At 41.0% G+C, this 18,715-nt stretch overlaps 1 protein-coding gene across 2 annotated transcripts in view; it reads right to left on the reverse strand.

Moving 5' to 3' along the window:
- LOC133577666 (thyroid hormone receptor alpha-B) overlaps positions 1-18,715 on the reverse strand; it is a 441,457-nt gene that overhangs the window by 53,315 nt on the left and 369,427 nt on the right. Inside the window, exon 1 of one of the 2 annotated variants that reach the window (XM_061931640.2) lies at positions 17,837-17,914. The exons of the other annotated variant lie outside the window; for it this stretch is intronic. Within the exon in view, the coding sequence (XP_061787624.1) occupies positions 17,837-17,868 (32 nt within the window). The 5' untranslated portion in view covers positions 17,869-17,914. Of the gene's footprint in view, positions 1-17,836; positions 17,915-18,715 lie in introns of those variants that run through there. 2 annotated transcript variants of the gene reach the window in all.

Raw genomic sequence — 18,715 nt, forward strand, 5'->3', positions numbered from 1 at the left:
TATATAAATAAAATAAATACTTGAATTTCAGTGTTCATTTATTTACACATATACACACACATAACACTCATCTACTCATTGTTGAGTTAAGGGTTGAATTGTCTATCCTTGTTCTATTCTCTGTCACTATCTTTCTAACCATGCTGAACACCCTCTCTGATGATGCATTGCTGTGTGGCACGCACAAAAGTGCTTTCATCAAACGCACTAGATGGCAGTATTGTCCTGTTTAAGAGTGTCACAACATTGCTGTTTACGGCAGACGGACTGCTTTACTGTAGACGTTCTCTATATTGTGGGAAAGCGGACCTGAGTCCGCATGGAGCTGGAGGGGGCGTGGCCTCCAGCTCCGCCTGAATTTCGGGAGATTTTCGGGAGAAAATTTGTCCCGGGAGGTTTTCGGGAGAGGCGCTGAATTTCGGGAGTCTCCCGGAAAATCCGGGAGGGTTGGCAAGTATGTGTGAATCCCAAATTCTTTATTTTCATGTACATTCTGGGTCTCTCATTCAGTAAACATTTTTTTAAATTCCATTCCGTTTTTTAAGGCGATCTGTCATAACGTTTTTAGCTTTCAATCAGACATTATTGTGAGGTTTTGTATTAGTGTTCCTAAAAATTGGATAGACTGGCCCCCAGACACTTTTTTTTCCTCTAAATTTGGCCCCCCCGAGTCAAAATAATTGCTCAGACCTGGGTTAGCGGATGCTGAAGCGCATAGTACAAATAGGTCGCCGACTTTCTGCACAGTCAGTTGCTACGGAGCTCCTAACCTACTCAGTGGCCTAGAGGTTAGAGTGTCCGCCCTGAGATCGGTAGGTTGTGAGTTCAAACCCCGGCCGAGTCATACCAAAGACTATAAAAATGGGACCCATTACCTCCCTGCTTGGCACTCAGCACCAAGGGTTGGAATTGGGGGTTAAATCACCAAAATGATTACCGGGCGCGGCCACCGCTGCTGCTCACTGCTCCCCTCACCTCCCAGGGGGTGATCAAGGGTGATGGGTCAAATGCAGAGAATAATTTCGCCACACCTAGTGTGTGTGTGACAATCATTGGCACTTTAACTTTAACTTCATGTGACCTTCCAATTAGCCCACGTACAGTACGCAGAGAGGTTCATGGAATGGGTTTCCATGGCCGAGCAGCTGTATCTAAGCCACACATCACCAAGTCCAATGCAAAGCGTCGGATGCAGTGGTGTAAAGCACGTTGCCAGTGGTTCTTAACCTGGGTTCGATCGAACCCTAAGGGTTCGGTGGATCCTCCGCCTTCTATGGAGTGATGAATCACGCTTTTCCATCTGGCAATCTGATGGACGAGTCTGGGTTTAGAGGTTGCCAGGAGAACGCTACATTTCGGACTGTGAAATTTGGTGGAGGAGGAATTATGGTGTGGGGTTGTTTTTCAGGAGTTGGGCTTGGTCCCTTAGTTCCAGTGAAAGGAACTTTGAATGCTCCAGGATACCAAAACATTTTTGGACAATTCCATTCTCCCAACCTTGTTGGAACAGTTTGGAGCGGGCCCCTTCCTCTTCCAACATGACTGTGCACCAGTGCACAAAGCAAGGTCCATAAAGACATGGTGTGGATGAACTTGACTGGCCTGCACAGAGTCCTGACCTGAACCTGATAAAACACCTTTGGGATGAATCAGAACGGAGACTGAGAGTCAGGCCTTCTCGACCAACATCAGTGTGTGACCTCACCAATGCGCTTTTGAAAGAATTGTCGAAAATTCCTCTAAACGCACTCCGCAACCTTGTGGACAGCCTTCCCAGAAGAGTTGAAACTGTAATAGCTGCAAAAGGTTGACCGACATCATACTTGCAAGATGGCGCAAAGTATCAAAACCAATGATTTGTAGTTTTATGTAAAGGAAATTAGCAAAAAAAAAAAACATGCTATAAAAGATGCAGTAAAAATACTTGTGTGATGAAGCAAACATACAGCCAGCAAACAAAATAAGCAGAAATACGGCATATTAGCATGCTAATATCAAATAAGTTTGCATACTTATAAGATGGCGGCAAATATCAAAAACCATGATTTTTAGGTTTAAACATACGGAATTAGCTAAAATGCTAATTCAAAAAGTGACGAGATAGTCCTATAAAGTTTCTTCATCATGTCTGTAATATATTTGTATTTGCATAAGAGTAAAATAGCTACAATTGTACAATGCTTCTTTTTAGCATGCTAGCACCTAGCAAGATAGCATGTCCAGAATGTACTGAACATTTAGATGCTGGAACAGTTCAAATCTGTTGAGAAATGAGGGAAGTAGGACATTTTCAATCCCTTCCGCGATGACCCAGAACCTTATTTTTTTGAGCCCGAATATAGGGAGGCGCGTGACCGTCGGCCTTATTTATCTCCATTGCAGCCGTGGCTGGGGGTTTATTTGGTCTCGTTGTTGACAGAGTTCACATTTCCCGGAAAGTGCCTCGACTTCGAAAAATCCCCCCGGGTCGGATTACTCGAGGTGCCATTAATCAACGCGCAAAATCACAAGATCCTACAAAATTATACCCGAAGGTAATAACGATTACTTGAAGTTTAGGATGTTGGTATACATATCTGTCCTTATAATCTTGAAAGGCAAAGTCCATCTGAGCATTGGTAAGTGGTTTGTGCGAGCTAAAACTAAAAACTGTGTAACATTTAATCGGGAAAAACTCCATTAGTGGCGTTTTGCGATGTTTTTAAACCATTCAGTTTGTATTTAAAATGGTATGCCTAAGTGTTCTCTTGCTGCTATTTAAGTTAAAGCTAAAGTACCCATGATTGTCACACACACACTAGGTGTGGCGAAATTATTCTCTGCATTTGACCCATCACCCTTGATCACCCCCTGGGAGGTGAGGGGAGCAGTGAGCAGCAGCTGTGGCCACGCCCGGGAATCATTTCTGGTGATTTAACCCCCAATTCCAACCCTTGATGCTGAGTGCCAAGCAGGGAGGTAATGGGTCCCATTTTTATAGTCTTTGGTATGACTCGGCCGGGGTTTGAACTCACAACTTAGCGACCAAAGAAAATAATAATAATAATAAATAAATGAATCAAGTTTTTATTTTTGTTATGAGATGATTTTTTTTAGGGTTACTGAACTAATCCATTTTCTTTTTGTTTCCTGCATTTATGACGAAAAATAATGGAGCTATGATGTTTTGATGTTGAATTCTCTATTGGATAACTCTTAATGGGTAACTCAAAACGAAAAAGCGATAATACTGTTATTTATTATAATTTTTTAAAATATATTTTAGATTTTTTTTGTAATCGAGTCATCAAAAAATAGATTTTTCGGACACCCCTAGTATTAATTGCTTTGAGATATTTTGCATTTAAAAATCTCACTTACTGTACAGTGTCTGCTCTCACCGGGATGAAGACTGATGTATGTTTACATGAACAATTTATCATAACCCTCACAAAAAGTTTTTTAAAAAGTATTTTCCTGTCTTTCTCGCCATCTCTGGGTCTAAGTTGGATGTCAAAGTCGACCAACTCGGTGGTTTACGTCCACAACATTCTACTATCCAGATGATTTATCATCTAGAATTAACTTTCGCCAACTCAGAGGCGATGCAGCAGCTCAGTATGTCAATATAGCAGCATAAGCAAGTTAGCTCTCGGAAAAAATAGTTGGTCTGCGTTAGCGCTTATAATAACAATACCGCTAATACTCGGTTAATAGTCAGGTCACGACACGTAAATGGAGTTTTGTTGGTGGTTTTTGGATGTTTTTTTTAGAGAGCCTTGCCTTAGCTGCATTGTTAGCCACCTCGTACTTGCCATATTTCATGATTTATCATTTTTTAAATAGATTTTGGATTTTTTTTGGAATCGATTCTTTCAAAAATAAATTTTTAGGACACCCCTAGTATTAATTGCTTTGAGATATTTTGTATTTAAAATGTTTTTTATAAAATAACGAACAGTTTTAGAAGCTGTGTGCTAAACAGATGCAGCTCCAGTCAAACACTAAGCATCATGTAGCAGTATTGCTAACTGCGAAACAAGACATACAAAGATAATAAAGCAATCACTTACTGTACAATGTCTGCTCTCACCGGGATAAAGACCGATGGGATGTTTGCATGAACAATTTATCATAATCCTCACGTAAAGTTAAAAACGAAGTATTTTCGTGTCTTTCTCGCCATCTCCGGGTCTAAATTGGATGTCAAAGTCGACCAACTTGTGGGTTTACGTCCACAACATTCTACTATCCAGGTGAGAGGCATGACTTATCATCTAGAATTAACTTTCGCCAACTCAAGAGGCGATGCAGCAGCTCAGTATGTCAATATAGCAGCATAAGCAAGTTAGCTCTCGGAAAAAATAGTTGGTCTGCGTTAGCGCTTAAAATAACAATACCGCTAATACTCGGTTAATAGTCAGGTCACGACACGTAAATGGAGTTTTGTTGGTGGTTTTTGGATGTTTTTTTTAGAGAGCCTTGCCTTAGCTGCATTGTTAGCCACCTCGTACTTGCCATATTTCATGATTTATCATTTTTTAAATAGATTTTGGATTTTTTTTGGAATCGATTCTTTCAAAAATACATTTTTAGGACACCCCTAGTATTAATTGCTTTGAGATATTTTGTATTTAAAATGTTTTTTCAAAAATAACAAATAGTTTTAGAAGCTGTGTGCTAAACAGATGCAGCTTCAGCCAAACACTAAGCATCATGTAGCAGTATTGCTAAGTGCGAAACAAGACATACAAACATAATAAAGCAATCCCTTACTGTACAATGTCTGCTCTCACCGGGATAAAGACCGATGGGATGTTTGCATGAACAATTTATCATAATCCTCACGTAAAGTTAAAAACGAAGTATTCTCGTGTCTTTCTCGCCATCTCCGGGTCTAAATTGGATGTCAAAGTCGACCAACTTGTGGGTTTACGTCCACAACATTCTACTATCCAGGTGAGAGGCATGACTTATCATCTAGAATTAACTTTCGCCAACTCAAGAGGCGATGCAGCAGCTCAGTATGTCAATATAGCAGCATAAGCAAGTTAGCTCTCGGACAAAATAGTTGGTCTGCGTTAGCCCTTATAATAACAATACCGCTAATACTCGGTTAATATTCAGGTCACGACACGTAAATGGAGTTTTGTTGGTGGTTTTTGGATGTTTTTTTTAGAGAGCCTTGCCTTAGCTGCATTGTTATCCACCTCGTACTTGCCATATTTCATGATTTATCATTTTTTTTAATCGATTTTGGATTTTTTTTGTAATCGATTCATTCAAAAAAAAAATTTTTTTAGGACACCCCTAGTATTAATTGCTTTGAGATATTTTGTATTTAAAATGTTTTTTCAAAAATAACAAATAGTTTTAGAAGCTGTGTGCTAAACAGATGCAGCTTCAGCCAAACACTAAGCATCATGTAGCAGTATTGCTAAGTGCGAAACAAGACATACAAACATAATAAAGCAATCCCTTACTGTACAATGTCTGCTCTCACCGGGATAAAGACCGATGGGATGTTTGCATGAACAATTTATCATAATCCTCACGAAAAGTTAAAAACAAAGTATTTTTGTGTCTTTCTCGCCATCTCCGGGTCTAAGTTGGATGTCAAAGTCGACCAACTTGTGGGTTTACGTCCACAACATTCTACTATCCAGGTGAGAGGCATGACTTATCATCTAGAATTAACTTTCGCCAACTCAAGAGGCGATGCAGCAGCTCAGTATGTCAATATAGCAGCATAAGCAAGTTAGCTCTCGGACAAAATAGTTGGTCTGCGTTAGCGCTTATAATAACAATACCGCTAATACTCGGTTAATATTCAGGTCACGACACGTAAATGGAGTTTTGTTGGTGGTTTTTGGATGTTTTTTTTAGAGAGCCTTGCCTTAGCTGCATTGTTAGCCACCTCGTACTTGCCATATTTCATGATTTATAAATTTGTTTTAATCGATTTTGGATTTTTTTTGTAATCGATTCATTCAAAAAAAAAATTTTTTAGGACACCCCTAGTATTAATTGCTTTGAGATATTTTGTATTTAAAATGTTTTTTCAAAAATAACAAATAGTTTTAGAAGCTGTGTGCTAAACAGATGCAGCTCCAGTCAAACACTAAGCATCATGTAGCAGTATTGCTAAGTGCGAAACAAGACATACAAACATAATAAAGCAATCCCTTACTGTACAATGTCTGCTCTCACCAGGATAAAGACCGATGGGATGTTTGCATGAACAATTTATCATAATCCTCACGAAAAGTTAAAAACAAAGTATTTTTGTGTCTTCCTCGCCATCTCCGGGTCTAAATTGGATGTCAAAGTCGACCAACTTGTGGGTTTACGTCCACAACATTCTACTATCCAGGTGAGAGGCATGACTTATCATCTAGAATTAACTTTCGCCAACTCAAGAGGCGATGCAGCAGCTCAGTATGTCAATATAGCAGCATAAGCAAGTTAGCTCTCGGACAAAATAGTTGGTCTGCGTTAGCGCTTATAATAACAATACCGCTAATACTCGGTTAATATTCAGGTCACGACATGTAAATGGAGTTTTGTTGGTGGTTTTTGGATGTTTTTTTTAGAGAGCCTTGCCTTAGCTGCATTGTTATCCACCTCGTACTTGCCATATTTCATGATTTATAATTTTTTTTAATCGATTTTGGATTTTTTTTGTAATCGATTCATTCAAAAAAAAAAATTTTTAGGACACCCCTAGTATTAATTGCTTTGAGATATTTTGTATTTAAAATGTTTTTTCAAAAATAACAAATAGTTTTAGAAGCTGTGTGCTAAACAGATGCAGCTCCAGTCAAACACTAAGCATCATGTAGCAGTATTGCTAACTGCGAAACAAGACATACAAAGATAATAAAGCAATCACTTACTGTACAATGTCTGCTCTCACCGGGATAAAGACCGATGGGATGTTTGCATGAACAATTTATCATAATCCTCACGTAAAGTTAAAAACAAAGTATTTTCGTGTCTTTCTCGCCATCTCCGGGTCTAAATTGGATGTCAAAGTCGACCAACTTGTGGGTTTACGTCCACAACATTCTACTATCCAGGTGAGAGGCATGACTTATCATCTAGAATTAACTTTCGCCAACTCAAGAGGCGATGCAGCAGCTCAGTATGTCAATATAGCAGCATAAGCAAGTTAGCTCTGGGACAAAATAGTTGGTCTGCGTTAGCGCTTATAATAACAATACCGCTAATACTCGGTTAATAGTCAGGTCACGACACGTAAATGGAGTTTTGTTGGTGGTTTTTGGATGTTTTTTTTAGAGAGCCTTGCCTTAGCTGCATTGTTAGCCACCTCGTACTTGCCATATTTCATGATTTATCATTTTTAAAATAGATTTTGGATTTTTTTTGGAATCGATTCTTTCAAAAATAAATTTTTAGGACACCCCTAGTATTAATTGCTTTGAGATATTTTGTATTTAAAATGTTTTTTATAAAATAACGAACAGTTTTAGAAGCTGTGTGCTAAACAGATGCAGCTTCAGCCAAACACTAAGCATCATGTAGCAGTATTGCTAAGTGCGAAACAAGACATACAAACATAATAAAGCAATCCCTTACTGTACAATGTCTGCTCTCACCGGGATAAAGACCGATGGGATGTTTGCATGAACAATTTATCATAATCCTCACGAAAAGTTAAAAACAAAGTATTTTCGTGTCTTTCTCGCCATCTCCGGGTCTAAATTGGATGTCAAAGTCGACCAACTTGTGGGTTTACGTCCACAACATTCTACTATCCAGGTGAGAGGCATGACTTATCATCTAGAATTAACTTTCGCCAACTCAAGAGGCGATGCAGCAGCTCAGTATGTCAATATAGCAGCATAAGCAAGTTAGCTCTCGGACAAAATAGTTGGTCTGCGTTAGCGCTTATAATAACAATACCGCTAATACTCGGTTAATATTCAGGTCACGACACGTAAATGGAGTTTTGTTGGTGGTTTTTGGATGTTTTTTTTAGAGAGCCTTGCCTTAGCTGCATTGTTATCCACCTCGTACTTGCCATATTTCATGATTTATCATTTTTTTTAATCGATTTTGGATTTTTTTTGTAATCCATTCATTCAAAAAAAATTTTTTTTAGGACACCCCTAGTATTAATTGCTTTGAGATATTTTGTATTTAAAATGTTTTTTCAAAAATAACAAATAGTTTTAGAAGCTGTGTGCTAAACAGATGCAGCTTCAGCCAAACACTAAGCATCATGTAGCAGTATTGCTAAGTGCGAAACAAGACATACAAACATAATAAAGCAATCCCTTACTGTACAATGTCTGCTCTCACCGGGATAAAGACCGATGGGATGTTTGCATGAACAATTTATCATAATCCTCACGAAAAGTTAAAAACAAAGTATTTTTGTGTCTTTCTCGCCATCTCCGGGTCTAAGTTGGATGTCAAAGTCGACCAACTTGTGGGTTTACGTCCACAACATTCTACTATCCAGATGAGAGGCATGACTTATAACTTTCGCCAACTCAGGGGCGATTCAGCAGCTCAGTATGTCAATATAGCAGCATAAGCTGGTTAGTTCCCTGAAAAATTGTTGGTCTGCGTTAGCACTAATAATAACAATACCGCTAATACTTGGTTAATACTCAAGTCACGACATGTAAATGGAATATTGTTGGCGGTTTTTGGATGCTTACGGGAGCAATAGCGTACTAAATTATTAGCCACCTCGTACTTGCCATATTTCATGATTTAGAATGCATGAAAAAAAGAAAAACATATGTTCTTTGAGAATGACAAAAAGAGCAGTTCCCCTTTAAAGTGTCTAATGATCTGTGACTTCCATCCAAGCATTGGTAAACAAAATGTCATGATGTAACGTTGACTTCAGTTGCTCCAAGAACAAGTTCTTTGTGACATGCCTGAAGGTCCACTTTGTCATTCTCGGAATGTCTTCACCTGCACACCTGCAGCCAGGGAAACAACATCGGTACTTAATGATGTTCTCCTGCCGCCTAGAATGTCACTCTGGAATCTGATTGGCTGTCAGATACGTTGACTCCCTGCCTTCCAGATCTAGAACGCTCGTAAAGTCCCTCTGAAGGAAACCGGAAGCAGCTTGTCAACTTGGACAACATCTCCAAAGACTGTGACCTGAAAATGTTCTAACCCAGGGGTTCTTAACCTCGTTGATCTCGGGGCCCAACTTTTCCACTGAAGAAGGCCCCCCGGAATATTGTTATTTTCATTACATGTACAATTCTACACCACAAAAATCAGCTATTTATTATTAGCATTATTATGGGCCTGCTGCAATACCTTGGTATGTGACACTTGTTAAACGTTAAAAGTTCAAGTTAAAGTACCAATGATTGTCACACACACACTAGGTGTGGCGAAATTACTCTCTGCAATTGACCCATCACCCTTGATCACCCCCCGGGAGGTGAGGGGAGCAGTGGGCAGCAGCAGTGGCCGCGCCCGGGAATCATTTTTGGTGATTTAATAATAAAATTCATAGTTCTACAATGCCCTACATTCTTAAAATGTTGCACCATTTTTTACCCAATTCTGACCTTTAAACCATCCACACTACACTTCCGATATATAGAACCCAAAACGTTTCCCATTTCCCAAAATTCCCAGTTTTCCCGTAACCCAAAACATGTTTCCCATTTCCCAAAATTCCCAGTTTTCCCGTAATTTTCTCCCCATTGTCAATGAATGGTAAATATACAACCTACTGAATATCCCACATTTCTCATCCGATTTGAACCGTTCCAACATCCACACACTTTTTCGGTTCTGAAAATTCCCTGAATACCCTGAATTACCAGGAACTTTCCCCCCCTTGAAATTGAATGGGCGATATACAAACCGCTCCATACCCCACATTTCTCAACCAATACGAACCGCTCCACCATCCACACACTCCGCTCACCTTGGACAATCAAACTACCATTTTACAAGTTCCAAAAAATTCCAGGAATTCCCAGTTTTCCCCTTTTCCTGAAAAGCTTTCACAGTCCAAATTTTTCAACCGTTTTTGACGAGTCCACCTTCAAAACATTTCTCTTTGTCGGGACAACAAATGCTCTATTTGCGAGCCGAATCAACAATGCAAAGCAATCCTTTTTAAGTCCACAGCTAATCCCTCCTTCTTTCCAGGCTTTGTTGGCTTTTTTTTTTTTTGACCAATATAGAGTAACAAAATAGACAAAACTTGATGAATGGCTAGACAAGAAAAACACGCTGAAGCACTGAAGAGTAATGTGCCGTGTAAACAGGTTGTGACGTAGAGGGGCCCGCCCCTTTAAATTTAAAGGGGTTCCAAATCGTGGTTCCACTGTCCAGTATTATTATGTCACTTAATGACAAGAAAATAAATAATCTACATACTTACAGGTAAAAGCCAGTAAATTAGAATATTTTGAAAAACTTGATTTATTTCAGTAATTGCATTCAAAAGGTGTAACTTGTACATTATATTTATTCATTGCACACAGACTGATGCATTCAAATGTTTATTTCATTTAATTTTGATGATTTGAAGTGGCAACAAATGAAAATCCAAAATTCCGTGTGTCACAAAATTAGAATATTACTTAAGGCTAATACAAAAAAGGGATTTTTAGAAATGTTGGCCAACTGAAAAGTATGAAAATGAAAAATATGAGCATGTACAATACTCAATACTTGGTTGGAGCTCCTTTTGCCTCAATTACTGCGTTAATGCGGCGTGGCATGGAGTCGATGAGTTTCTGGCACTGCTCAGGTGTTATGAGAGCCCAGGTTGCTCTGATAGTGGCCTTCAACTCTTCTGCGTTTTTGGGTCTGGCATTCTGCATCTTCCTTTTCACAATACCCCACAGATTTTCTATGGGGCTAAGGTCAGGGGAGTTGGCGGGCCAATTTAGAACAGAAATACCATGGTCCGTAAACCAGGCACGGGTAGATTTTGCGCTGTGTGCAGGCGCCAAGTCCTGTTGGAACTTGAAATCTCCATCTCCATAGAGCAGGTCAGCAGCAGGAAGCATGAAGTGCTCTAAAACTTGCTGGTAGACGGCTGCGTTGACCCTGGATCTCAGGAAACAGAGTGGACCGACACCAGCAGATGACATGGCACCCCAAACCATCACTGATGGTGGAAACTTTACACTAGACTTCAGGCAACGTGGATCCTGTGCCTCTCCTGTCTTCCTCCAGACTCTGGGACCTCGATTTCCAAAGGAAATGCAAAATTTGCATGGTTGGGTGATGGTTTGGGGTGCCATGTCATCTGCTGGTGTCGGTCCACTCTGTTTCCTGAGATCCAGGGTCAACGCAGCCGTCTACCAGCAAGTTTTAGAGCACTTCATGCTTCCTGCTGCTGACCTGCTCTATGGAGATGGAGATTTCAAGTTCCAACAGGACTTGGCGCCTGCACACAGCGCAAAATCTACCCGTGCCTGGTTTACGGACCATGGTATTTCTGTTCTAAATTGGCCCGCCAACTCCCCTGACCTTAGCCCCATAGAAAATCTGTGGGGTATTGTGAAAAGGAAGATGCAGAATGCCAGACCCAAAAACGCAGAAGAGTTGAAGGCCACTATCAGAGCAACCTGGGCTCTCATAACACCTGAGCAGTGCCAGAAACTCATCGACTCCATGCCACGCCGCATTAACGCAGTAATTGAGGCAAAAGGAGCTCCAACCAAGTATTGAGTATTGTACATGCTCATATTTTTCATTTTCATACTTTTCAGTTGGCCAACATTTCTAAAAATCCCTTTTTTGTATTAGCCTTAAGTAATATTCTAATTTTGTGACACACGGAATTTTGGATTTTCATTTGTTGCCACTTCAAATCATCAAAATTGAATGAAATAAACATTTGAATGCATCAGTCTGTGTGCAATGAATAAATATAATGTACAAGTTACACCTTTTGAATGCAATTACTGAAATAAATCAAGTTTTTCAAAATATTCTAATTTACTGGCTTTTACCTGTATGTTACTGGCTGCAAATTTTCAAAAGATGCATTCTGATACTTTTGGAGAGGGTGGTGGGGTGTGTAGGGTTTCATTTGGAAGTTTATATTTTAAAGCAATTTCAGTTTTGTATAGGGCAGGGGTCAGCAACCCGCGGCTCTTTAGCGCCGCCCTAGTGGCTCCCTGGACCTCTTTCGGAGATGTGTAAAAATGGAAAAAGATTTTTGGTTTTAATATATTTTCTGTAGGAGAACAAACATGACACAAACCTTCCTAATTGTTAGAAATCCCACTGTTTATGTTACACATGCTTCACTGATGAGAGTATTTGGCAAGCACCGTTTTGTCCTAATTTCAGCGACCCCTTGAACACATCAAAGTCTGTTTACATGTACAACTTTCTCCGATGCTGCCACAGAAAGACGTGTTTTATGCCACTCCTTCTTTGTCTCATTTTGTCCACCAAACGTTTATTGCTGTGCGTGAATCCACAAAGGTGAGCTTTGTTGATTTTATTTATTTGCTGGAGTGCTTATCAGGCATATTTTGGTCAATCCAAGACTGCAAGCTAATTGATGCTAACATGCTATTTCGGCTAGCTGTATGTACATATTGCATCATTGTGCCTTGTTTGTAGGTACATTTGAGCTCATTTAATTTCCTTTACTTATGTCCTCTGTGTATTTAATGTATATTTGCATGTCTCATGACACATTATATGTATGTAATATTGGCTGCATTTCTCATCATTGTTTGAGTGCCATGTTGTTCCAGACCACAGCAAACGTTACCCAACTTGCAAAGATTGTAATAAATCCATTAGAAGAAGTCAGCCCGCCGTTTCCTTAGACTTGGACACACACATCTATTTATACCTTTGGCCATTCTGAGCCAGTCATTTCCAGAAGTTATCTCATCCTGTGAGAAGCCTCCATTTTACTAATCATTTCCAATGTTGCAAAAATGTGTCGAATAAAAATTAAAATACAACATTTGTGTTAACAAACATTTGCGTGAGCCTTTGATAGTAGGCTAATATAGACACTTACATCATGTGTTGCCTTCATTATAACACTTATATAAGGCTTTTAATTTTTTGCGGCTCCAGACAGATTTTGGTTTGTATTTTTGGTCTTTCAACATTTTGGGTTGCCGACCCCTGGTATAGGGAGTACGGTCTAGGGATTTAACAATTCATGGTATTAATGATAAACCGCCGTTAAAAACTCCCGACAGTTAGTATTAGGTTTCAAATTTAAAACTTCGCAAACCGCGATTGATAACCGCACTGTGATTTAACTCATGGATGTCACAGCCCGAGCGCACACTAGTGCGCATTCATGTGTGCGCTGCGCTGGGCGCATCTTCGGGAGAGTGCCAGGCGCCTGTCAGTCCGGCTGCAGCAAGCAGTTGCAATCAATCGCCAGCAATCAGCGCACCTGTCACCGATCAGAGGACCTGCCTTCATAAGCCTGCACAACCTGCTATCCCGCGCCAGAACGTAGCTACCTGTTCTGTATAGTAAGCCGGATATCATACTCTATGCCAGTGTTTTTCAACCTTTTTTTGAGCCAAGGCACATTTTTTGCGTTGAGACACCACCAGCAGAAATCATTAAAAAACAAAACTCAGTTGAAAGTAAAAAGTTGTTGTCGCAAATGTTGGATATGACTTTAAACCATAACCAACCATGCATCAATATAGCTCTTGTCTCAATGTTGGTGTACTGACATGACCTGTCACATCACACCCTGACTTATTTTGAAGTGTGTAGTCTTTTAGTTCTTGTCTTGTGCTCCTATTTCGGTGGCTTTTGCTCTTTTATTTGGTATTTTCCTGCAGCAGTTTCATGTCTTCCTTTGAGCGATATTTCCTGCATCTACTTTGTTTTAGCAATCAAGAATATTTCAGTTATTTTTATCCTTCTTTGTGGGGACATTGTTTATTGCCATGTCATGTTCGGATGTACATTGTCTTTGTTCCACAGTAAGTCTTTGCTGTCGTCCAGCATTCTGTTTTTGTTTACTTTGTAGCCAGTTCAGTTTTAGTTTTGTTCTGCATAGCCTTCCTGAAGCTTTAATGCCTTTTCTTAGGGGCACTCCCCTTTTGTTTACTTTTGGTTTAAGCATTAGACACCTTTTTTACTTGCACACTGCCTCCCGCTGTTTCCGACATCTACATAGCAATTAGCTACCGGCTGCCACCTACTGATACGGAAGAGTATTACACGGTTACTCTGCCGAGCTCTAGGCAGCACCGACACGCAACAACAACACATCATTTGCAGACTATAATTAATGGTTTGCAAAAAATATTTTGAACCCAAATGGGTGAAATTAGATCATCTCCCACGGCACACCAGACTGTATCCCATGGCACACTAGTGTGCCGCGGCACAGTGGTTGAAAAACACTGCTCTATGCAAACCAGCTCTCTCCCCCGTCGTGTTTATTGTCTCGTGTCCTCCTTGTCGTTCCAACAGCAGACCTCCGTTCCCGCGTGACGAGCTGTGTGTCTCGTCTCCCCTTGTTCCCTCTGCTTCCCTGACTGCCTCTTGGCTCTCGACCTCCCGCCTCGACACGGACCTTCGACGCCTCGCTATAGCCCCCGACTTCCTGCCTGCTCACGGACCTCCAAGCTTGTCTTGTTCCCCCCTTGGACTTCCGCACCTCTTGCTCAACATTCCTGGTAACACTCATTTAATTCCTACACATAGTCGCACACCATACACATTTTGGATTAATACACACACTTCCTTTATTATTTTTATATATATGTATATATATATATATATATATATATATATATATATATATATATATATATATATATATATATATATATATATACATATGGTGCATATTAGAGATGCGCGGTTTGCGGGCACAACCGCGGAGTCCGCGGATTATCCGCGGATTATCCGCGGATCGGGCGGATGAAATTTTAAAAAATTAGATTTTATCCGCGGGTCGGGTCGGGCGTTTGAAATAAAAAAAATTAGATTTTAAATAGATTCAGGCGGGTGGCAGTTAAACCAATTGGGAAATATATATACATAGTTAAATGTTGTTACCCACATACGAAAAACGAGCAGGCACCTGCTGCATATGCCACAACAGAAGAAAAAAAAAGAAAAGAGATGGACACTTTTACGGAGCGGAGAAGGCCCCCGACGCCTCGCCGGGGTCCGGGACCGAGGCCCCTTCCCCCGAGAGGGCCCCACCGGGAGCCGTAGCTGAGGCGATCCGCGAGAAGGGCCCGACGCACGTCCAGGGTCACCACCGCGCCCACCGCACCGACACCCCGCCTCGTCCGCCTTCGCCGCGGCCGGCGTCACGCGCAGCAGGTAAGCAGCTTACCTGCCCGCCACCCCCGTGGCCGGGGGCTCGTAACAGGGGTCACTCCGCGCGCTCCGCCCGCGCAGCTTACCTGCCCGCCACCCCTGTTGCCGGGGGCGCATAACAGGGGTCACTCCGCGCGCAGTGCGCTCACGAAAGGGGTGGGGCTCACCCTGGTTGATATAGACAGCAGCTAGGACGGTGGCCATGGACGTCGGAACCCGCTAAGGAGTGTGTAACAACCCACCTGCCGAATCAACTAGCCCTGAAAATGGATGGCGCTGGAGCGTCGGGCCCATACCCGGCCGTCGCCGGCAGCGAGACGCGCTTGGAGGTGCGCTCAGCGCGGCTCCCGTATGATTGCGCACTGGTGTGCGTCTGGGTCGTGACAGCGTGGCACGCGAATGTCTGTACTGCATTGGATCAGTCTCCTTTCTTTAACAGGCAAAAGCTTTATAACCTCACTAATGCCTTGCATCGTCTATATTAGATATATAACAACGGGCGGGTGCGGGCGGATGGCGGGCGGGTGCGGTTCTGATCAAATGCTAGATCGGGTGGATTGCGGATGGTTGACTACTTTCTGATGCGGTTGCGGATGAAATAATTGCCTATCCGCGCATCTCTAGTGCATATATATATACACACACACACACACACACACACACACACACACACACACACACATATATATATATATATATATATATATATATATATATATATATATATATATATATACTGTATATATATATATATATATATATATATATATATATATATATATATGCTTTAAAATATTTGCGGTGTAGTGAAACCATAACATTTGAAGCGCAATAAAGCAAGGGACAACTGTATTCAGGTTTAAGTTCTGACACTAAAACTTGCCGTCATAGCAACCAAACTGGTACATAAACATACCTGTCAACATTTTTATTTGACAAGCGCCGACTGCCAAGGAAATTAGAGGAAATGTACGGGAAACAATTTCAGCGGGAGGACGACGGGGGGACAGAAGGGCAAAATACGACAGCTTCCTGGGCAAAACGGGGCGGTTATGACGGGGACCTCCCGCGCTTGTCTGCCGGACTCGCCCGACTTGCTGCGGCACGACAACACGGTCATGACGTCACAAGCTGCATCCCAGCGAGTATTGTTTTATGTCAGCTACACTATCCAGGCCACAATAGCACACATGGAAATACTGAACAATCACCAGCTGAGCATTCCTGAGGAGCAAAACAAAGGGGAAAGTAGGGCTGAGCTGAAAAGTGTATCCCCAAATAAAGTGTATTATATCGGTCGATACCGGTAATTATTGATATTTTTATGACCACTGACCTATGGAAAATAAAAACAATTTTTACACATTTTATTTATTTTTATTTATAGGTTTTTATTATTCATTATATATATATATATATATATATATATAATGAAAAATAAAAATCAATAAACATCAATATATATATACCGTATTTTTCGGACTATAAGTCGCAGTTTTTTTCATAGTTTGGCCGGGGGTGCGACTTATACTCAGGAGCGACTTATGTGTGGAATTATTAACACATTACCGTAAAATATCAAATAATATTATTTAGCTCATTCACGTAAGAGACTAGACGTATAAGATCTCATGGGATTTAGCGATTAGGAGTGACAGATTGTTTGGTAAACGTATAGCATGTTCTATATGTTATAGTTATTTGAATGACTCTTACCATAATATGTTACGTTAACATACCAGTTGGTTATTTATGCCTCATATAACGTACACTTATTCCGCCTGTTGTTCACTATTCTTTATTTATTTTAAATTGCCTTTCAAATGTCTATTCTTGGTGTTGGGTTTTATCAAATAAATTTCCCCCCCAAAATGCGACTTATATATGTTTTTTTACTTCTTTATTATGCATTTTCGGCCGGTGCGACTTATACTCCGGCGCGACTTATACTCCGAAAAATACGGTATTTATATTGTGCATATGAATAATAACACAACACTGTTACTATGTGTACACTTGTACCATATGGAAGTAAGCAAAACTAATCATCCGAAAGCTCTTCTTGGAAGTTGAGCGTGACAAAAAAAAGACGCTGCGGTTGACGCGAGGAATGTCCTTTAGCGACTGACCGTCATGTGACACGACAAACGGGCGATTTGGGTCTCCTCGTGCAGGGTGCACTTCTTTAAAGGCCGCTCGTTTGTCTGCAGGAATAGCACCACAATAACAACAAAAACAACAACAACACCGCTGACACAATCCAAATCATTCCCCTTGGAATGTGTGCGTCTCAAGTTGAGTCACGGTTGCATACTGCCAAAACCTACACAGACACACAACAAACACACACACACACACACGTAGACTTAAACACACACAAGCACTTTAGTTGCAACACAGAACCTCACGTGGTGTCTCAGTAACCTGAACTCATCTCAGAAACACAACTGTGCACACACACACACATACACAGCAGATGTTGTGCAGCCGAGTTTGGAGTGGTTACAGAAAAGGAAGGCAAGCGGAGCAAAAGATGGCCGGTGCTGACCTGGTGACGCAGCGAGGTTGCAGGATCAGCATGGCAAACAAGCACTCGGCTCCCGGCGGAACTTCAAGCAGGCTTTCCCTTCAGCAGCCCGTCTAAGTTTAGCACGCTCGCGCTCGCATCAAACGCTCCCCTCCCTCGGCCTGCCGCCAGCCCCGCCCCCCCCGCCGGCTCCACCTGCGGCTGGGCGGAGTTGGCCCGACGGGAAAAGTGACTTCATTACACCTCATTGATTATTGAACGGCTTCAAATGCCAATAAGATCAGCGGGACAGGAAGTTACAGCGCTGCGAGAGTCCACAGTCACACAGCAGAAGTAAATGTTACACAATCCTGACTGGGAGAACTGATTAGCACCCACTTTAGGACGTGTCACTGCATCATTCTTGTGAGTATCCTGCAGGGGAGTCTCTGGGACAATCAGTTGCATGCAAACACAGATCTGTTACGTTTAATCGATTCATTAGAACTAGAACAGCTTCCATGTTTTTCATTATGTTAATCGTTTAGTGAATGTTGATTACATCTGGACTACTGCAAAAAAAGAAGGTAAATAAAATAAAAGGTAAACAAGAAGGTAAAATAAGGTCAATGACAGGTAAAAGAAGGCAAATATAAGGTAAAAGAAGGTACATAGAAGGCAAAGAAGGTGAGACAAGGTAAAGAAAACTTAAAAGAAGCTAGATCAAAGGTAAAGAAGGTAAACAGAAGTAAAAAAAAGTTAAATCAACAGTAAAATAAGGTAAACAGAAATCAAAAAAAGGTAAATAGAAGGTACGGGAAGGTAAATAGAGGGCAAAAAAGGTAAAAGAAGGTAAAGACGGTATGCAGAAGTACAAAAAAAGAGTTAAATAAACGGTAAATAAGGTAAAAAAAAGTAAAT

This window comes from Nerophis lumbriciformis, linkage group LG39 (genome assembly GCF_033978685.3).
Source record: "Nerophis lumbriciformis linkage group LG39, RoL_Nlum_v2.1, whole genome shotgun sequence".
NCBI classification, from domain to species: Eukaryota; Metazoa; Chordata; class Actinopteri; order Syngnathiformes; family Syngnathidae; genus Nerophis; species Nerophis lumbriciformis.